General features: G+C 38.6%; 2 protein-coding genes across 2 annotated transcripts in view; both read left to right on the top strand.

The window, feature by feature from the left end:
* The first annotated feature begins 685 nt into the window (after positions 1–685).
* Positions 686–16,274, top strand: LOC137981876 (uncharacterized). The gene is made up of 10 exons (XM_068828915.1): positions 686–1,385; positions 2,965–3,172; positions 4,281–4,316; positions 4,723–4,871; positions 6,567–6,806; positions 7,162–7,302; positions 8,632–8,951; positions 10,183–11,328; positions 12,933–13,197; positions 14,567–16,274. The coding sequence occupies exons 1-10, from the start codon at positions 1,203–1,205 to the stop codon at positions 14,981–14,983; spliced, it is 3,105 nt and encodes a 1,034-aa protein (XP_068685016.1). The 5' UTR covers positions 686–1,202; the 3' UTR covers positions 14,984–16,274.
* A 275-nt stretch (positions 16,275–16,549) lies between these two features.
* The window catches only part of LOC137983064 (mitofusin-1-like), a 10,665-nt gene continuing 4,603 nt past the window's right edge, over positions 16,550–22,611 (top strand). The window contains exons 1-3 of the mRNA XM_068830239.1: positions 16,550–17,395; positions 18,652–18,859; positions 22,068–22,393. Coding sequence (XP_068686340.1) covers positions 17,219–17,395; positions 18,652–18,859; positions 22,068–22,393 — 711 coding nt within the window. The 5' untranslated portion in view covers positions 16,550–17,218. The remainder of the gene's footprint in view (positions 17,396–18,651; positions 18,860–22,067; positions 22,394–22,611) is intronic.

Here is a 22,611-nt window from a genome sequence, read left to right as displayed (position 1 = left end):
CTGTTTTTGATTATTGTGATATCATCTAGGGCGTTTCTAAAAGGGAGATCTTGACCACCTCAGTACAGATCAAGGCTTCATAACTGGACAGCCATGATTATCTTCCAAGAAAACTATGAAGTAAGATCACCTGACGTTAAAACTGGGCTAGGGTGGGAAACCTAGAAACCGACCGCTTTCGAAATGGCCGGCGTGAGTAAAATCGTGAACGGCTCTTTTGCCATATTACCCCAGGCCACGTTACACTGGTTACCGTCTAGCGAATATCTGCGAGTCTCAAGTCTTCCTTTCACAACCTACGACTGAGTGTTTCAAGAAGTGTTTAAATTTCAGGTTTACATTGGGGTGAAGCGCTAGCTTACTCTCCTTGCTCGCAACTCACTGTTTATTTTAAATTATGCATTTCTGTACACTGTTTTTTATTATATAAACCTCCTTCGATTCTTCTCATCATTATCATAACCATTCTTTTGTGAGAAGAACTTTTACAAATATCTGTATTCTTACCATTTCATTTTAATTATACGCCGTTTCTATGATTACCAGTGATAAATGATGTCACTATCAACAAGATGTACCGCAGTCGATTACTATCTATTAGATACACTAGTTAAATAAGTTAATAATGTCACATAAATCAATTCACTTCATACAGTAATCCTGTTACGGCCCCACGGCTTTCATATAAAACGATGTAAATTTCAAGGAATGTCCTTGTCTAAATAAAGAACTTTTACGAGTAAACGTACCAGTCCAGGACCAGTCTATGGTCGAAATTGTTAGAATAAAAATATGGGTCCAATATGGGCCAAATATGGGATTCACTCACTAAAACAGAAAAGACGGCGACCCTTTTGTAATTTGAAAATCTCGACGGCCGCGGTTCGGTTGTTACTTTAGCTCATTCTAAATGCGCCTCGTTTAGCGGGGTTAATGTACATTAATTATTTTCTTGCAAGTTTCTTGAATTTGAACTTTGACACCACGGACTGAAACAAACAACTACGATTTAATTTTGAAATACCTTTTGACAAACAGACCAAATCAAAACCACCCATGCCCTTACAACAACAGGGGTTCCGGAGAATATGTTTGCACCAATTGCGAACAACAGTTAAGCATGAACTGTGCTATTTAACTGAGGCTGTGCTCCCCTCTTAAAACCGCTCCTTTGCATCCAGCTATTCGTTCATTAGTGCAAAATGGCAACCGACAAACCCAAAACCATTGACGACGAAATCGACGACATAGGGGAAATGTACGAATTACTGAAAGCCCTTGGCCTCTCGTGCAAAGGATTGAAAACGCTGGATGAAATGAAAACTCGAGTAAAAAATGAATTCCACAAGGAGTCAGCCTCGGAACCTGGTTGGACTGCTGGAAAGGTAATATAATTTACTATGTTTACTTCTATAGCTGACGGCAACAAGGCTACTCAAGCAACATGAGTATTTAAATATGCAAGTAACCATTCCAAGGGCCCCTGGTGCACTACAAATGTACACAATATGCCAAGTAAGAAAATAAATCGCCAGTTTTTGCTCAAGAGGTACGTAATCTGCGCTCTGGTGCGAAATTGGGCCGTTTTCATTGAATTTATCAAGTAAAAAGGCAGGCGGAAGGCGCATGTAGACAAACGCATTCCAAGACGAACTTATGCGGAAAGTTTGTCTAGACACAAAAGCCTTGCAATTGTTTCCATATTTATACTAAACAATATCAACTCACGAAAAATGCAGTAGAACTATTGCTTTACAGACATCATATGTTACACAGACTTAAACAGCAAGACCACAGAGTTATTAACAACGCCGACTTGAATTGTTGTTACGATGTTACGAAAAAAATTAAACTTAATTGGTCAGATTTCTGGAAACTGACAGCATCAGTGCTGGCGCCTATGAGAGTAATTTGAGGTGATATCATGTCCGTTGTCAAGAATAAGTTGCCACCTCCTTGCTGATGGATTTGTTGCCATTTTCACAAGAAATAAGAAGACGCAGGCAGTTACAAAAAGATCTTTTATATTATCAAAATTTCATGCTTCGCTGAATAAATTGTGGGGTTCCCAAGTGACAAATACCGTATTTGCTTCTCAAATGCTGAAACGCCCTGCTGAAACGGTTTTACATAAACGCTCTAATCATTTTCATCAATCAGGTGCACCCAACGAGAATATAGTTTAAAGTCACTTAGACATAGCATTGTTAAACGTATTTTAGTATTTAAACGGTAGATATAGGCATATTTTTATCCCCTAAGCATTTTTCATCTGTTCGGATTTCCTAACTGAAAGTCTAGTGATCCGAAAATTATAGGGATCAAAACTTACCTTTTCGAAAATTTCAGCCAGAAAAAAGGGTCTCCAATATTCTAGGTGAGCTTTTTAGGGTAAAAATCCGTTTAAAATGGGCAATTATACCATCTTTTATATGTTCGAAAATCCTAGGACAGGCAGGCAGGCAAGCAAGAAATTTTCCAACAAATGTTCCGAAAATTCTAGATCTCAAATCGTCTTCCGAACAGATATTTTCCGAAAATTGACGATGGGTGCCCCTGATCAATGCGGCGCTCAATCGAAACAGTCTCCACTAAATCTAAACCAGCTAGTAATCTCTGCAAAAATGTGCTGTATCGTAGTCATGAGGTTTTTGTCAAATGCCTTGGTTTGTTGCAAGCGCCGCACCTGCATAGAGGAAAATAACAATCTTCATCGTTCAATACATGGTTTTCAATCACGTGATGAAACGGCCATGTTGCTACCAACATGGCTGCTGCGACGTCAGGTGAAAACCATGTATAGAGTGCATAATTGATCAATGAGTGACCTTTTGCAGACGGTATTTGCATGACAAGCATAAACCTCCCACAATGTCTTCTGTTTACATAAGAACGTAACAAAAGAGAAAGATCTACCTGGAAAACTAATGAAAAAGTACTCACAGGCTTCCTTGCTTCCTTCAGGCCTACTCCATTTTGTCTGAAGCCAAAGAAGAAGATGAGAGGAAACGAAGCATTTTACTGAATCTGTACAGAGATGCCGGTCAGTGCATAAAAGAGCTGGATGAAAAAATCCGTCATTTACTGCAACATAATGTTAGCAACGTTGAAGAGAAGATGCAAAACCTAAAAGAGCGTCTGGCTCGCAAAGAATATTTCATTCTTGTGGCAGGTATATGGTGACAGTTAAAGAACGTTATGGCTACATTATATTTATTAGGGGCAAATGTTGACAAAAATAACTAAACAATTCAATAAAAACGCACTGTTGTATTGTTCAGTTATGAGAGAAGTCTGCAACTTTTATTGAAGAATACACGAAGATACTTTTCAACTCCTTAGGCTTAGTGCTCATCCAACTGAACAACACACGACGAAATAGTTTTTGAATTAATTTTATTACTGTTTGGGGATTTGTCACCAAAAACTCTTGAAGAAGGAGAACAGGGGTTATAAATTCTTTTTTGTCAATTTTAAAGAACGAAGTCTAATTGGAGGTTTCTATGCATGGCAATTTTTTACGTTTATCCATTTGCTCGGTGGCGAAGACAGCAAAGTTGGCCGTATATGTTTCCGGTAAAATCCGTTCTCAGGTTGAATACCTTTCTACCTAGGTTAAATTGGTGATCCGCATTTTACTTAGGTTAAATCCTTTTTTTTAACTCAACTGTCTGAAAAGGGATTTCCTTTATGGGGTGTGGTTAAAAAAGGGGCGTGGTATTTTTTGGGGTCCTTTGCGTTCACCACTACACACTACTGCATTTGGGTGAAGCCGATTAACCACCACACGTCTCAGTTACTACCTTTAACTATTAGATTTAACTGTTAGATTTTAGTGAGATGGCTTTTGACTTTTTCAGTCATAGTCAGTATTTATATGACAGGGCTTTGCAGGAATCGAATGCCTACAACTACGAAATAACCTAGAAACCATTTTTTATGTAGGGCTTAAGTACAATAAAACAGTACAGTAGTTTGACCCTTAAGTCTCAAGGGGGCCCCCCATGCATGGACAAGTAAAATATGGTCTGCCGTTAGACATGAGTGAAATCTGTAAGTAGCATTGTCGAGGCTTTGGGGGGGTGGGGGGTGGGGAGGGGGTTAAAGTTTGTTCCTTGCTGGAATCATAGCTATGAAAAGCAGAAATTGGGTTCTGGATCTCAAAGTGGTAAGTTTTCCAAGCCGTGATAAGGAGGTACCTTTTTGTAAATCCAGTCTGATATAAATGGCTGAAAGAGGTAAACAGGGAAGGTCGAAATAATTCTGTTTGTATCGACCAGAAAGACAAGTGCCGAATTATGGAGAAGAAATGGAAAGTGACTGCCAGTGACGGGAAAATACTCAACGAAGTAAACGGGTACGTGGTCCCAAAGACAAGAATATTTCAATTCACAAATATTCTTGCTCTTTGGCTATTTGAAATTAATCAAAAACATAAAACAACCAGCGCCTACAAACATAATGATAAAGCGCATTTTACTTTTGACTTAACGTTTCGTATACGTTTCGTATAAAAACTGGTCACAACATAAAATGAGAGCATTTTCAAGTTTTAGCAAATGGTAGCTCTGATTTGCATTGTAAAATAAAGTAAACTTTATTAATACGTGACCTTAAACCAGCGTTAAACGAAAACGTTGGCAGTGAAAAACTGAGGCCTTATTAAACGGTCAGTTTTCACTGCCGCTATTTATCTTACTATTTTTATCTTATTCTCTCTAGTTACCAGTCTTCTTAATTTTATATGTATCATATTTGAATTTGTTCAACCGTCACTTCTGAAGATGCATGTTGTAGCATACGAAACTTCAATTCACATTCCGCCAAATCACACCGAAGAAGAGACAAGACAGAGGCTTAGATCAGAAGACGTTATTCCGGCATAACACAGAGGGTTGTTCACTCGTTTGTTAGAATGTGCAGCCTCCACCAACAACAGAAAACAGGGGCACCCAGCGAGAATATAGTTCAAAACCACTTACATAGCATTGTTAAACGTATTTTAGTATTTAAACGGTAGATAAAGGCATATTTTTATCCCCTATTTAATGTTTTCATCTGTTCGGATTTCCTAGCTGAGAGTCTCGTGATCCGAAAATTTATAGGGATCAAAACTCACCTTTTCGAAAATTTCAGCCAGAAAAAAGACTCCCGAAAATTCTAGGTGACCTTTTTAGGGAAAAAATCCGTTAAAAATGGGCCATTATACCATTTTTTAGATGATCGAAAATCCTAGGACAGGCAGGCAAGCAAGAAATTTTACAACAAATGTTCCGAAAATTCTAGATCTCAAATCGTCTTCCGAACAGATATATTCCGAAAATTGACGTTGGGTGCACCTGAGAAAAGTGTAACAGACCATTAAAAGAAACCAATCAATCATCCAATCCAGGCAGATGGTTTCATGAATCACGTAGAAATCAACTTAATGGATTTCAGAATCTTGCCACTTGATGTCACTGTCAAGAAAAACTTTAAACATGGCTTCTTCATATTTCCGATCGCTTTACAAAGTATTCATGGATGATTCCTCTCACAGGAACACACAGTATTCACTGAGTTAGAGGTGCTTTTTTTTTTTTTACATGTTTTGCTTTTTCAAAAACGCTGCATTTAGACAGTCATTGGAGGGGACTTCAAGAATAAAAACATGTCTTGAGAAATCTCTGATGTAATAAGCACAACATAAAATTTGTGTACGGTGCACCCAGAAAGCCATCTACTACAGGTGACGTAGAACGACACAACGGCACGATCAAAATAAACATAACCAGTGTTCTTAAAGAAAAGCGCTTTTAACCAGCTAAGTTGTTAGAGGTTGTGCATGAGGCAGGAAAAAAAAGAAAAACATCTCATCGCACAGAGCCATTTGGAAAACTCCCTATAATGTAGTTTTTGGTAAGGAACCTAACAAGGAATGTCATGATACTTATTCAAACGGCGAAGTACCAGAGGGAGGTAATACGCCTTATCCACCATAGCCACCATGTTGGTTTTCAAATTGTCATGCAAATTAGCCATGTGTTATGCTGGGGGGCAAACATTGGAAAAAATGCAAATTGCGGAAAATCGGCTCGTCGAAAAAAGTACATTTTAGAATTTAGAATTAAGTACCTTTTATAATAATTTGATATCTTTGATTGCCTTTGACATTTTGACTTTCTACTTTGTTATCTGCTCATTTTTCACTCAAAAAATATAGAAATAACTTGTGTGAATCATTCTGTTTTACTAGTTGGTGATAAACATTCAGTAAACGTGAAACAAATCATCTGTGTGGCTTAAGATGTTCGTTATAACCTCTCGAACTTATGTTGTTTGCCCCCTCAGAAGTGTGTAGCTAATTTGTATGATAATAGCAAATCCAACATGGTGGCCATCGTGAATAAGGTCTATGAGTGCATCGAAAGGAGAGGAGCAGGCATAATTAGAGAATCACAGAGAAAACAACAAACCACCCGAATGGTGGATCACCTATTTAACCTAGGCAAAACGGATTCAACCTGAGAACGATTTTATCTTCAAAATGTGCATGAAGTTAGATTGCCTGCATGTGGCCTAGATAGCCTGCGAAACTACGAGAGTTTGGAAACGAACGCAAAATTGTGGCTCATTTGAAAGACAAGGATTCAGAGACGGGACTGGTGACAAAGGTCATTCTTTTACACAAAACTGATCCCGGAGCGGCATCTGACGAACAGAGCTACCTTCAGCAGATTTCGCCTTTTGTCCACGTGAAAAAAGCTCGCGAGAAGGGCTCAATATACAAGAAGATTGAACTGTTCTGGCCTCACAGTCTACTACAGGTAGTTATTTCAGATACCTCTAGAAATGCGAGTAATTCATTCACGCGGATTTCGTAGAAGTAAATCGAAAAGCTTCTTGCCGTGCAACAGCGTTTCCCCATCATGCATTGCATTGCTGATATGAATAGGACAATCACATGACTTTTGGAGGGCATATAGTTTATTTGTGGCCCGAATGATCGCGAGAAGGGCTCAATATATAAGAAGATTGAATTGTTCTGGCCTCACAGTCTACTACAGGTAGTTATATTTGCTCACAAACATTAAGAATATCTTATCAACTTATTAAACTCTGATTAACATAATGTAGTTGCATCAACGTGGTAATCGCAATGTTAATCTTTCTGTATTTTAGCAAGGCATAGTTATAATTGACAGCCCTGGTGTTGGGGAGTCGAATATCATGGATAAGATCGTCACTCAGTATCTGCCCGAAGCCTTTGCCTTTATCTACACCATTAACAGTACCAATGCCGGAGGAGTTCAGAAAGACAGAGTAAGCAAGACGATCCATCAATTTCTTATCGACTGTGCTTCAAATCCGGCTACTGTAAAACTGCGGCCATCCTCTTAATTCAACACAGTAATAACTCCGATGACTTGCAAAAGTGCGTTGTAGACAGTGTGACTTCCAAAACATACCTTTTGGGTCGAATCTTCGCCTTCTGTCGTTTGCGTTGTTTACAAATTTTCATGTGATCTATGTGATACAGATTATATCGGATATACGTCCCGACATCTCTTTCAACGCATCGCCGAACATAAACATTCTGCTATTGGTGAACACCTGAAAGACGAACACAAGCTGCAAGCATTTAATCTACAAGATTAAAGTGCCACTACGATGAAAATTCTGCATGTCCTTTTTTCTTTAGATTTTGAAAATAGACGTACTAAATAGGTATCACGCCAATCTTTCTCTCAAAATTTCCACGGAAAGTATGATTATTGTAACGTAGTTTATCGGTTTTCGCTGTCCACCATTACTCTGACGGCAAATGACCGTGAGCGAGGAAAAGGGTTTGGTCTAGCTGGATCGCCTGGGGTCTGACGTCATATGCGCAACGCTCAAAATAAACGCGGCTAATTTCCCATGCCGTCTATGAGATGTGAGAGATCGCCGAGTTGCTTTTTGCTGATATTATATACATTACTCCTTGATCGACTAGTTCGCTTTGTCAAACTCCCACGAAGCGATGCACGTATGACGTCACAAGCCAAGTCTTGCGTGAAGACCGCTTACAAAATAATCGCGGGCTTCTCCAATGCCGTCCGAGTAATGGCGGACAGATTTTTAGCGGTTTTTGGCTGGCTATTTCCCAACTTATCTCGCTTCTATCGTTCCAAATTTAAATGCATTGTATTATTTTGAGCATATTGACTTAATTGGCGTTGAAAAAATTCGAAAAGAAAACCAAACATTTTCGTCGCAGTGGCACTTTAACAGCTCTAAAGAAATGCCGCACAAAGTTTGACTGCTTGATCTACGAGATCCTGTTTATTAGGAAAATAAAACAAGAACTTAACACGGAGTCGAAATCAGTTCGTGCCAACTTTTTACATAACAATTAAATACTTTAACACCCCTCCCTCAATATTTTCACACCATTGTTACTATATATATCATCAATTCTATCATGTATTTCGAACTTGATAATGATGACATGGAGTCATCGAAACGTTGTTCACTTTTTATATCGCTCCTTTTCACTCTGAAGTACTTTACGAAACCTTTGATTAAAAGAAATAACCACATTACACCTGTTATTATTTACTAGTGGATTAATCTAAAGTTAAACATGTCAACATATCTTTAAAATTACAGCTTGAAAACCTGCTGGAAGAAGTAAGGAAATTATCAGTGGAAGGACAAGGCAAACTGCAATCAAAGTGTGCTCTCTTTGTTTGCAACAAATGGGACCAAGTACCAAAGAACGAGGCGAGAGTTAAGCATCACGTTGTTAAGAGTTTAGAACGATGCTGGCCAAGCCTTGATCCTATGACGCAGATTATATACATGTCCACCAGGAGAGCCACACAAGGACAAAACCTGGGTATTATTACTGAAGATTTTTCATCTTTGATGGAAGGAATTAAACTTATGGTTTTGAAGAACATTGAATGTCAACTGGAACTTCAATGGAGGTAAAAACGTAAACCATCGCCGAAATTAGATTCAGTTTTAAAATTGAACGGTTTCGTGATATGGGGCATCTTGGCTCGATTTTTGCCACTCACTCGAGTTCCGTTGATAAAACCAATTTTTTGTATACTACTTCCCCACCGACGCAGCACCATAGTTTCTTTAGAAACTACCCTCTTAATATACCTTGTGCCTGCTCGATTTCGGCAGGCGAGTCTCTGATTGGCGGAGATCAACAATGGCTCACCTCACGCGTCCAGCCGCTGTCCAGCCGTGGTTTCGGGAGTGAGCGCTGGCGCAACAATGTTAGATCTGTTTGCACAGCTCTTCCTACATTGTTGGCTCCACGCACTAGCATTGCATAGGGTGTCCATGGAGGTAGCAACTCATTAACATTTTAAAAACAAGATTTTGTAAATGTACAAAGTCTCATGGGTCGTATCCTTCCCTGCACGTCCTAACATTGTTCAGGGAGTTGTTGCATCCATTTGCAGACCACTGGCAACACCCTCCCACATCTGCCGAACCAACAACTCCCAAAAATGTTGGAGGATGGCGCACCGGTGGTTCAGTTGGTTGAGCATCGGGCTACCACGTCTGAAATGCGGCCTGGCAGCACTGAACACCGGGAGCTCCATGCCCTACTCTTTACGAATAATGTGTGGGGTCTTTTGCGCGAATTTATATTGTGAGATGACGTTCTCGGTACCGTCACCGTCGCTTAAAGGAGCTAGGTCACGCAATTTTAGGCAATTTCAGCACTGATCGAATGGTCATAGAATTAACTAAAATATCAAAATAACTGTTCAAAACTATAGAAGAACTCTAACAAAACACAGCGAAGCCAAGAAGGGACGTGGATGGACAAAACTGGAGAGGATTGAAATGGATTGAATTTGTGTAAATTTGAAAAACGTCTATATCAAAATGTCATTTACAAAGCTGGAAAATCATTTTCAGTTGTTATGTGGCCGTGATTTTGCAAATGAAAGACTCTTGCTCTGCCAATTTGACGTTTAGAGGTCATAATTAACAAAATTAAACAAAGTTACCTAAAATAGCGTGACCTAACCCCCTGCATGATGTCAAGACATTGACATCGGATGCGGTATGATGAAATGTGTAAGTTGTCCAGTTATCTTGACCATACCGCTTATACGTCGAGATAATTAAATGCTCTCGATCTCAGTGAAACTGAGGTCACTTTCAAATATTTTATCATATATTTTGCAGGTGGTTAGAATGCCTTCTTGGTCGGGTGACGTTCCAGCTAAAGACGTTTCTGGCGAACGCCTCTAGAGATCGTCAAAATGCCCTTGTGAAAATGACTAACGTTCGGCAACGATTGGCGGGCATTGAATCAAAGCAAAACATGGTAATGCCAGAACTTGCAGAGTACTTAAACGATCGAGTTAAAGGTGCTATAAAGGAGCTATCTCACTACCTAAAGACTGAAGAAGTAAGAAAACGCTTTGCGTCATGGACCCTGGATGATGTACCAAATGTGGAAGGTTCCTGGGAAGTTACCCAAAATGGAATCATGAAAGCAATTTCCAAACGGCTTCGAGACATCATTGAGCAATGGGAAGAGGATAATAAAGTCTTCGCAAATGCTCGAGAATCTCTCATAAAACACTTTCAGCAGCGCTACAAATTTGTTGAGGCGCAGTTGCGGAATCTTCATAGAGCAGTTACAGAAGATAATAAGCATGTCTCCCCAACGTCTTTCCCAGAAACAAGATTTACTGCAGGTGACAAGGTTGCCATTGGACTTTTAAGTCCGATCTGGGTTCCTCTTGGTCTTATTGCTGTTGCGATTGGTGCACCTTTTGTGGGCATCATGGCTATCAAAGAAAATATTGAAGATAAAATGAAACTAAAGAAATACGAAAGAGATAAGTGTGCCTTCATGACCAAGTTATCAGCAGAATATCTCAACAAGGTCATAGATGACATTGCTCTCGACAAGTTCGTAAGAGGACAGTTACAAGAAGCTAAGCTCTGCCTTGAGCAGATCAAAGCCCGCATCCCAGAGCTGATACAAGCCGACAAGATGTTATGTGAGCAACTCAACAATGAAAGGCGTGAGACCAGAGTAATAGTTGATCTCTACCAGCCAATGTCGAAAACGGTTTCGGAGCTTCGGGGGAATCTTTCAATATTTGGACTAGAAGAAGTCTTTGGCAACGATATCAGCAACAACGAATTGGAGTGGAAGGAGGACATATTCCACCGCCTTGGCACCGGTTCCTTTGCCTCCGTGTACAAAGGGAAGATGACCAAAAATGGATGCACTCAACCTGTTGCAGTGAAGGTGTGCAATTTGGAACTCAATACCACAAACGCCAGTGACATCGCAACAGAGGTTGAACTCATGCGGTAAGTGCCGGAATGTCCCGCGTCGAAGGATGCTCCCCAAAAAGACTTCAATCAATCAATCAATCAATCAATCAATCAACCAATGAATCAATCAATCAATCAAACAAATTTGTTTGTTTCTGCCTTAAACAGTTTTAAAGACCGAATTACAGGCAGGGTCAGAAACTAATACATTAATTAGTACAAAGTCAAGATATATGAAATATTACAATAATCATGAATATAAATATAAATTATAAATAATAATCTGTCACATACTAACGCCTCTAATATGGCAGGTTATTAGCATCCTTAAAAGTAACAAATTGACTAAAACGTTCGGTATTACATGGCTTAACTACTCTGGTGGTATTCCTTCTGAGGTTACACTTAGGGTGCGTTCCTTTGGGATGATCCGAAAAAGGATCATTGATCCAAGATCACTTGGATCATAGTGCATCATGGTGCATCAAAGGGACCTTTGGTGCATCGTGATCCAAGTGATCTCGGATAAGTGATCCTTTTTCGGATCATCCCAAAGAAACGCACCCTTAGTATCCCCAATCTCTACTCTACTTGATAACAGGGAAAAAAGGGGGTTGGGAGGCGCAATTTTAGAAACAAATCTCTTACAAGCGGCGTCCCCTCGTTCCCATAGAGAGGTCAAACCCAATATGGATACGGCTTGTTCATAAGATGCGCTTGGTGCTATGGTTGCCAGCGCACGTTTCTGGATGCTTTCCAAAGCTTTAGATAAATATTGGGGAAGGTTAGGGAATACCACACAGGCATAAGTGGTATTTTTGTTTCATTTGTGAAGCCTCTTTCCCTGCTTTCTTTCAGTAATTTGTTATATTTGCCAGTGTCGCTCCGTCGATTTGTTATTTTCGTTATTTTTGCTATAATTGTTGTTTTCGTTAGAGCGGTTTTCAATTGAGTGTCGAAAGTAATTAGCGAATTGCTTTAGTTTAGCATTTACTTCACTCAGTAATTGGTTCAAAGTTCTCGCGCCATTTTTTAACCAATCAGAAGTGAAACCAAAACCAATTGTGGCTCGCGCATGCACATTTTCGCGCGCTTTGTGTCGGCTACGTCTAATTACTTCGAGTTTTGATTGGTTTACTTGATTGTCTCCGACCTTTTTGATTGGCCAAAGTAATTACTTTGGTTTTGGTTTTACGACAGTCGATTGAAACTCGCACTATGTTTTTTTGCACAGTTGTTATATTTGTTATTCTTACAATTGCGTGAATTTCTGGACACAAGAGGAGATCGTACTCGAGGACAGATCGGATAAGTGAACAATAAACAACAGTAAGATCCTGCATTGATAGGTCACATTTCTTCGGGACTCTTATAGGCGTAGACTTAAATTACATTAAATCTGAACTTCATTATGACAGACGCACCGATGTGGAGTGGGTCAGTAAAAATGCTCGAATAGTGAAAATAGAAAGGAAAATTCTCGAAAGTGTTTCTACCCAGACAATTGTAATTTGAGAAGAAAGAAAAGCTACACCTCTTAATGAACTTGTTCTATCGGGATATTTATTAATCATTTTAAATGTCTTTGAAGTTACACTTAAATCCTTTATTGAAAATCGATTTTCGCTTTTATTTGCTAGAAAATTGGAACATCCTTTTATAATAAAGTTCTATGGAACATCTTTGCTGAAAACGGACGGCTCTACGAGGGTCATTTTCGTCATGGAAGAGTGCAGAGACGACTTGAGAAATACAATTTTCAACAACCCGAAAAAGTGTCCTGGGAAATCTGATATTGACGCAGCCCTGGGCGTTTGTCAATGGTTGAAAGAGATCACTGCTGCTCTGAAGTACATACATGAACAAGGAATTGTCCACAGAGACTTCAAACTAGCAAATATCTTGGTATGTAATCTCGTTACGGTGAGAATTCAGGGGCAACCAACGAAAAATTATGATAAACATCTACCAGAGAAGATTGATAACTCACCTGCGATCTTAAAAAACATTTTTTTTAATTTAAATGTTAATTGAAACATTTTTATAAGAAGAAGTTAAGTCCCATTAGTTTTGAAAACTTTAAATATGTACATTTTTTCAAATATGAAAGGTCAGCTTGTATTTTTGAAAAGAAAAAATCAGTGCGTGAATTCGGTGTAGTTGTTTTCAGTCTCGAAAGTTACGTGTTCCTCAGATACTCAGCTAAAGAATTTCAACGGATTCCAATTCTGTAGTCTTCCAAAATACACAAAAAAGTTGCATAAAACTGACCCATGACAGAGGTGTAGGACCACCTAAACTTGCACAGCGGCTATGGCATGTATTATTTCAAAAAGGCCCCTGAAAAATACTCACTTCAAAAGTTTGGCCCAGTCCTGAAACATTTAAATCTAGATTACTTATTATTTACAGATTTAGAAGAGACTTGACAATCCATCACAACAATTTTCAGCTAATTTTTTAAATAGTCATCATTTGCTGAACTTATGGCCTCTTTAACAATATCGGAATTGGACTAGAACTACAAGCACGAAAAACCAATGACAAAAGATAGTTTCAGTAAATTATGTTCATTGATAAGAATTGGGCAGTAAAAAGCAACGACAGGGAATATCGAAAGAATCTTTTAACAACAAATACATTTTTTACCGTTATCGCCTTCCATTTTTGGTTATTCCTTTTTTCCTATTTTCCGTGCTTTTAATGCAAAATCAACCGCAACGAAACCTAGAAGGGGAGAATTATCCTACTCCCTCCCCTACTACATGTTGATCTTCTTCCCCGTGGAATATTGTTTCCCTCTCCCCTGTTGTCCAACACTTTTACTATTCAAGATGGCGGCATTATCCTATTCGATCCCCAATCTCGACCCCAGAGCTTTTCTTTGACTGAGGGAGAGAACAGATCTGGGGAATCCTGGAACAAATTGTCTTCTCATTGGTTTTCGTCAAGAGCAATGAAAAGCGTCTCTAATTGGTGCATTCATGTTAGCACGAGGAGTGAGCAGGTGCAGTAAGGTTCAAATAGTCAATTTTTGGCCTTAAGATCCCTACGGCGCATGCTCTCCAAAATAGAGTTTCCCGAGGCTCTGCAGGTGACGAGAATGATTCAATCCCCATCAAAATACGCCTGCTCTGGAAGCTACGTTTTTCCACAAAGCCTTTGGAGGGTGGGGTGACGGGAGGATCACCCAGCCACAAAACTGGTTGCCAAATTGGCAGTCTCAGTATTTTCATTTGAATCGAATCATTTCTTATTAATTCCCTTATTCAAGCTATCAGACGGTGACACAGTGAGAATCACTGACGTTGGTGTTTCCAAACCCGCCATGGATATTACAGGTACCTTGACGGGAACTCCTGTTTATATGGCACCTGAAGTGTTTCGTTCTGAGATGTATGAATGCAGCGCAGACATCTACAGCTTGGGGATTATGATGTGGGAGATGTGGTTTGGAGAATTAGCATTCACTAAGATCGCAGAACCTTCGTTAGAAGGTTTCTTTGCCATTGTGTGCGATGGATATCGTCCAGAGCCTGTGAAAAATTGCCGACGACCTCCTCATCCTTGGGACAACCTTATGCAGAAATGTTGGAGACCAAATCCAGATGAACGACCCACCGTGAAGGAATGCAATGAGGTTATAGATTCACTGGTTAACACAGTTGAAAATCAGTCAATGTGCGGGTAACTTCTGAATCCTTAGATGAAAGAATTTAGACTGCCATTTTTTATGATCAGTCTGACTGAAGATTCTGTACTGAAATTTGTACATTTGTTAAGAATTTGCATTTTAAAGTTACCTCTTAGAAAAAAAAAGGAAACCCTTCAAGAAAATGGTCGCCTTTAGGAACATACCGTCGACCGGTTGGCTTAGTTCATTGAGCTCCGCACTACCGTGGGGGTGGCCGTAAGTTCGACTCAGTCCGGACCAACAATCAAGGATCAAGGTCTTCAAAAAACGCGCGTTTTTGAGACGCGGACGGCAACCGGAAGAGAACATTTCGCGTGCCAGGGCAGTGGTGTCTCCCAGATTTTTTTACTGAGCATATCAAATGGAGAAAAGATACTTAGCAATGCAATGCAAATGTGTTCAATTCACACGAATTTGGACAAGTTAACAGAGAAAACAGCTCACTTCCGGTTGCCATCCGCTTCTCAAAACGCGCGTGCGTAAGCTCCCTAGTGAAGAGAAGGTGCTGCCTTTGTAATTACATCAGCAAATGGTCAGACTTTCAAATCTTCTCGGATAAGGACTGTAAACCGTAGGCGGTTTACAGTTCTTATCCGAGAAGACTTGAAAGTCTGACCATTTGCGGATGTAATCACAACCCTTGTTCATAAACTCGAACGGGACGGGATGTTAAGATCTCACACACCATTCGAAAAGAGGAGGCACGGAGTTTCTGCTGTTGTGGGCGGGCTCTGACTGAGGGCCACAAATTCATTAGTCTTTGGCTATTATACGTGCCACCCTCATAAAATGACTGAAGACGTCACATTCATCTGTGGTTTTCGCGTTGCTTTGTTGGATGCCAAAAACAATGGGTCTCTCCGGCGGTAAAACCTTTAGTTAATTTGCCATCCCCCATTTAACATTTTTGCCATTGGTATTTGTGTCTGTGATGATGTAATTGGTTACAAGCCACCTGTCCCCCTCTACGTATAAGTTAGGCTTTTAACTTTGTATTGTTTTGTCAAAGAGGGTTCAAAAATTTACATCAAGCTACTTTCCCATGCAGAGAACAGGTTTTGGATTATACTTTTTAACACGTGAAAGTGTTAGGATTTTCAGAACTTTACAATTTTTTTGGGTTTTGGTTGAAATATAATATCAGAAGATTTTCAGTTTACACTGAGCAAAAACTGTCAAATGCGGCGTTTTGAAAAGTCCAATTTGTTGAAAAGATATTAATAGCATCTCAGAATTTACCAAGTTCCCTTTCAAATAACATATTAAAATGGAAAGAAATACAATATCAGCCCCGTTTAAATCTCTTTCAATTACTTTTATCATTCTCTTTTCAAGTGGCCCTTATGTTTTCTAACGAGGATACATTTTAATTCTTGCGACATAATCGTTATAAAAAAGGTCAAAAAAGAGCCATTAGATTATTCCGATGATTACGCGCGAATCCACTGCAAAATCAGAGTTTTGGTACAAGCGTGCTAACTGATAATCCCGGGATTAAAAAAGAGAGAAAAACTAACACAAGCTAAAAAATAAGTTGAAACAATAATCGCTCTTATCTTCTCTTTTGTTACCATTTTCCCGGAATTTTCACCTTTGACCCTTCGCTTCAGTCACCCTGCCGAGCAAATAACGAGGCCGAGGAAAGATTTGCACGGAAACATGGATCAAACAAATACTTAACACCACAGTGAATTATCAAACAGGGACTGAATTTTCACCTAGAAATTTGACTTAAGCTTGTGAGGACAGTGTTCCTTCCCCCTCTGTCGACTGATAAATAGCAAGTTCTATTTCTAATATAATATGATTTCGTAGACGTATAGCTGTTATAGCTGGAATCATCCTTCCCCTGAAAACCGTATTGTAAATCGACGTCTAATGTGCATCGTTACTGAGTCAGGACGCGCTATCAATATCCCAATTTCATCAAAATTGGCGAAACTATGTAAGCTTAAATAAACAGGAAACTGCGAGGCCCTGTGAGCAAGGTATTTGTTGTCTCAGAAACAAATGCGCCAATCAGAATCAAGAACTTTAACATCCGGGTTCCTGCCAGTCCTGGAAACGCTACTCCCTCTTTTTTAAGGTAACACAGTCCCACAATGGACGCTTTACAAACTGTGCCTTCACGGAAACATTGACCATGTCTTAAATTCCTGATGTAATCAACGATAGAACTACACAAACTATCGACTTTCCGCGTGTAGCCTTTTTGTGAATCACCAACACGAAATGGCGACTGGTAAATCAAAAACTATTCACGAGATCGACGACATAGCGGAAATGTTTCAAGCGATGATGGCTCTTGACATCTCATGCAAAGGTTTGAAAACGTTAGATCAAATGAAAGCTAAAGTAAAAGAGGATTTGCACCAGTCAGAAAGGGAAGCGAGTTGGACAGCTGGACAGGTCAGTATTCTAATAATATTCAATACCAGTTGGATACAACAAACCCGACGCCACTATACCCGCGCTATATATAGTAATGTGCCCGCTGATATTTCAAGCGCATGGCCAACTGGCCACTTGCGACATAACTCAAGATAGACAAATAAGTTCACTCAGAACACAACTCTGCACTGACTACGTTTTAACACAAAGGTCACGAGGCTTTCAGACATAAAAAAGCTTGCAATGCACGGTTCAGATTTAGTTTGTCTCAGATTTCTTGAAATTGCGGGGGCCTCATTGACAACTTTAGTGAAAAGCGAAAGCAATTTACCACAAGCAATCAGAGACTGCAACTCCATTACTTCATTTAAGTCAAATTTAAAAACTCATTTGTTTCGTAAACATTACAAGTTATAAACGTATCTTGTAGTTTATATATGCACATTATTTTTACTTATATACATTAGTTTTAGAATTTTTCATGACCTGATAGTTTGTAAAGTATTGAAACTTGTTAAATACTTATTAAATTATTATTATTATTATTATTATTATTAAAGACTTCAAACTAGGTCTATTATGTGTAATATCTATTTCAAGGCAGTATCCGATTGTATTTCTAACAAGAAAAGTCTTAGACACTAATATAAGAATACTTGATTACAATTTTGGGGACCACGACCTCGTAGTTTCAATCTGCAAATGGTCACACAATGAATCATACAAAATTTAATGTTCTGTCGGACAAATTTTGAGTTAAGGGTATTTTCAGATAACACTTTCATTGATTGAATACAAAGTAAAATACGGTAACTTTATCTTACCTGTTACGCTTTCCCCGAACAGTGTTACGGCGAGAGAAGGCAAAATCAGTAACGCCATTGAGTGGTTCATAAGAGAAGAGCGACATGTCCTCTGATGTCCATCTTTCAGAAGGCGAAACTCTGTTATAAAAGCATCAATATCAACACCATTAGCTTTTGTATTTGTAGAACTGGGACTACGCTCCTCGTTTATATGCTGAGTCTAAATCTATACTGTTTTACTTTTACGATGTACCAAGTCGCTACCAGCACGAAGATTTTTGTTGCTGATAAAAGGTGCCCTCTTTATATTGAGCCTCCCATATACTGGTCACCGAAACTACACTTATTAGAAGGCGTTTCAGTTCAAGATCATAAGAAAGTTGCTCTAAATTTAACTGTCTTATGAGCATCAACCACTTTTAACTGAAATCAAAACTGGGTTTAGGATCAACTATTTCCTTCCTTCAGGCCTTCTCCATTTTGTCTGAAGCCAAAGACGAAGATTCAAGGAAAAGACACATTTTAACGGATCTATACAATGATACAGAAACGTGCTTGGAAAAGATGGACGAAAAAATCCTTAAGTTACTGCAACAGAAAGAGAGCAACGTGGAAGAGAAGATGAAAAATCACAAACTGCAACTTGCTCGCAAGGAATACTTTCTTCTTGTTGCAGGTACCTACAATAGTTACTAATAATTAAGGAAATTAAATGGTTGCAACCAAGCCTTCTTTATTGTGAAAATATCAAAACAATTGTCTTCTCTTCTAATACCCTTTAAGAAATTAAGAAAAAACAGAAGATAAAAGACAACATTTCACTTTTTGCGGCAGGAAAAACTAGTTGTAACCGAGAGATTCAATGTTAGCAGTAAAATATCAAATATGTTAACTGTTTTAAAAAATCTGAAGGGGATCAAGTAATTTAACATTTACATGAACTGTAATTTAGCATCAAGTTGCAAAAGGGTATTCATCGAAATAAGTCGTTTTTCACTGAATAACTTTTGAACTTACTCGCCTTTATTCTTTAACTGCAATTGAAAAATTTACTGCGAATCCTAGATCTATCTGTATTGATTTCAGATTAATCTAAATTCACATCTTATGAATGGATCATGTCAAAGGAAAGTTCTTTCTTAATGACCTTGCATTTACCAAGAGAGAACTTGAGTCAATTACTTAACCAATACTTTTAACTTTTGACTTTTCTGACTTATGAAACTGAATTAAGATCTGACAATAAACAACGGCAATAAAATATTTGGTAATAACATATAAAGAAAGTTATAAAACGACGTTTCGATCTTCAACTAACGCCATTATCAATTCAAAAAATAGATTCGCATTGCCTACATGTGGATAGTGCACGTGGTACACCCTGGAATTGTTGTGTTTGATGTATAGGTGTTATATTTTCCTAGCAGTGTCAACTCGGCTGGATTTTTAGAGGGGAATAACGTTTTACTTTTTCTTCATTTCATTTCAATTCCATCTTGAGCTGCAAAATGTTGTATATATGGCAAATGCATAAAATATTGTATTGTATTGTTTCAGTGCATTATACGCAAGTATTGCTGTTGTTAAAAATAGGCCTTCAAAGGGTGTATGGGTGGGCTAGATAAACTGAGAGAATATTTTGAATAACTGTAGCAACAGAATATCTGTAAAAAAAAATAACTGAAATTGCAAATCACGGTTCACTTCATATGGTTAAAATTGTAAGCATGGTTTCAGTTGATTGGACTTTTGGTTTATGCTTAGTTTTGATGAAAAATTGGAAGTATTGTGGCAATTTAAGGGAACATGTATATACATAATATAATAATAAACAGTGAATCATAGTGTTGATTGTGACTGGAAACAGGCGCTCCTGCTGAGAATTGTTAAATCTAGTGGTTTGGAGAGGAGGATCTGTCACATAGTTGGGAGGAGTTTCAAAGTGTTGTTTCTGGAGGCTTTTAAAAAATAAAATTAAAAAACCCTTTTCACAAAGAAATCAATCTTGCAGAAAGTGGCCACAGCTGAACTGTACATAAAACCGATTACGTAGGATTTCAAACAATTAGTTTGGCGTCATTTTATAGATATAACCTTTAATATGTCAAGTATGGCGTTTCAACTGGACAACAAGTTCTGTTTACAGGCACTCAAGACAAAAATATCAATTTGTATATTTAGCTGAACAAGGAAATGGCAAATGTCACGCAAAATATCGCATCTTTTTTTGTCGTCATCGATTAAGAAACAAATTCTCATTGATTATTTCCCGCGAGGTAATTGATCGATTGTCTCATTATTTGTCCGTGATCCAGAGTGTTATTTCATGCTGGTATTATTTTGTCCAGAGAAAGGACAATTTTGAGGATCATTTGTTTGCAGATTCAATCTGCCATTTGCCTTCTGCAACCAAAAGCTTCGGTTTCCGCTTCTCTATTTTTTATGAAGAAAAGTGGAGCGAAATCAACCGGCACAGACTAGCCGATATACACCTTATTTCAAAATGGCCGCTGATTTATGTGCATACAAATTGGCCCTTGTTGCCCCGTTCAAGATAAAATATTCTTTTGAATTTTAAGCTTAAGAACGAGGCATCAAGGGCTAATTTGAATAAAAACAAAAGAATATTTAAATGGCGGCCATTTTGGAAAAAGGTGTATAATCTACGTGTTTACCAACCTCTTTCCCAGGGTCTATATTCTCTGCCTCCATTGAAGAGAGCCCCTTGGAACGAGGTTGGGTGTTTATCAATTAAATCCCATCGATAAAAGCAAAATTAAAGTAGTGTTGCCGAACGTACACTTCCATTCCATGACAAAAAGAATTCGACAGATGTGAAAACTAAGTCGGAATTTTTTTAATGTTTCGTTTATTCAAAAGAGCTCATCTTTTCTATCACTGGACAATGTTTTCTTTGCGCACAGCGTCGAAGGAATTTCAACACAAACAAGCTGATGAAATCTACATTTTTTGCTAATCGATTGCAATGATAAAGATGAAAATAGTTTTCTACTGTTTCTCTTTCCGTTGCGAAGAAATTACTGTTGAATGTGTTTCAATGCAGGCAGAGAAGTTGACCTGGGCCCGGTTGTTCGAAAGCCGATTAACTTAATCCAGGATTAGCGTAAACGTTTGTTTCATATTTTCAACTTTTTGGTGAAACGTTTTGCCGAATATCAGTTTTGAAATAATTTCCTTGGTTAATTTTTAATCTGGGATTAGCGTTAATCGGCTTTTGAACAACCGGGTATATCATGGTCGAGTGGTGACTTTTTTCTTGCTTATTTGACCTGCAAAATGTCTGTGGAATATGAGCTTGTGTGACGGTCTCCGTAGACGGGAAAAGAGTGATTTTTGATTTAAGACATTTAAGAATTTAAATGTGTCTGTTAATTTGACAATAACGTACTCAAACAGTTTTAATTATCTTTTCGCCAAGACAATTAAGAAAGGAAAAAAGCGACAAGTGGGCCGCAAACAAACATCAATTGATATAATTCATAAAACCGTACATTACTTTCGTAGTTCATGCACGCGCTGCAGGGCTACGAATCTTACACTCACACACTCACTTACTCAGACAGCCCAGATGACAATATGCGCTACCCACAAAATAAGAGTTGGTAAGAATGTAAATACTAGATAAAAACAATAGTTAATTAAAATCGTATTAAAATGTTAAGAATGTTCTTTTAAACGAAGAGTTTCGCACAGATCACGGATGGAATCAGCCTGGGTGTTTATGCTCGGCTTAATTAAACCGGCAGTATTTCCTAAGATACTTTTTTTAAAATTTGACCGTTTTGAGCTCTCCTGGTTAAAAGAGGAACTTAAATCAACAGACTTGTATAGAGAAAGTACTTGAATTGTCTTTTCTCTTTTAGGCGAGACTAGTTCTGGAAAAAGCAGTTTGATAAATCTTATACTGGGGGATGAACTTCTTCCGCACTCGGTTTTAAGTACAACCTCCACTATATGTGAACTAAAGTTTGGAAACGAACGCAAAATTGTGGCTCATTTTAAAGACAAGGATCCAGAGACGGGACTGGCGACAAAGGTCATTCGTTTACACAAAACTGATCCCGGAGAAGCATCTGACGAACAGAGCTACCTTCAGCAGATTTCGCCTTTTGTCCACGTGAAAAATGATCGCGAGAAGGGCTCAATATACAAGAAGATTGAACTGTTCTGGCCTCACAGTCTACTACAGGTAGTTATTTCAGATACGTCCAGAAATGCGAGTAATTCATTCACGCGGATTTCGTAGAAGTTAATCGAAAAGCTTCTTGCCGTGCAACAGCGTTTCCCCATCATGCATTGCATTGCTGATATGAATAGGACAATCACATGACTTTTGGAGGGCATATAGTTTACTAATTTTGTGGCCCGAGAAGCATCATTGTGCAAATGATGCTACAAGGGACACAA

The sequence above is a fragment of the Montipora foliosa genome, chromosome 13, assembly GCF_036669935.1.
Source record: "Montipora foliosa isolate CH-2021 chromosome 13, ASM3666993v2, whole genome shotgun sequence".
Lineage (NCBI taxonomy): Eukaryota > Metazoa > Cnidaria > Anthozoa > Scleractinia > Acroporidae > Montipora > Montipora foliosa.
Note: the sequence above shows the minus strand (reverse complement) of the source record. Positions and strands in the feature narration are given on the sequence as shown.

Bases quoted from the DNA above. Each gene is read 5' to 3' on its own strand.
- LOC137981876 (XM_068828915.1), top strand. From the start codon at position 1,203: ATGGCAACCGACAAACCCAAAACCATTGACGACGAAATCGACGACATA. The intron at 1,386-2,964 runs GTAATATAATTT...TGCTTCCTTCAG, and splicing joins CTGGTTGGACTGCTGGAAAG to GCCTACTCCATTTTGTCTGA. The intron at 6,807-7,161 runs GTAGTTATTTCA...TCTGTATTTTAG, and splicing joins GGCCTCACAGTCTACTACAG to CAAGGCATAGTTATAATTGA.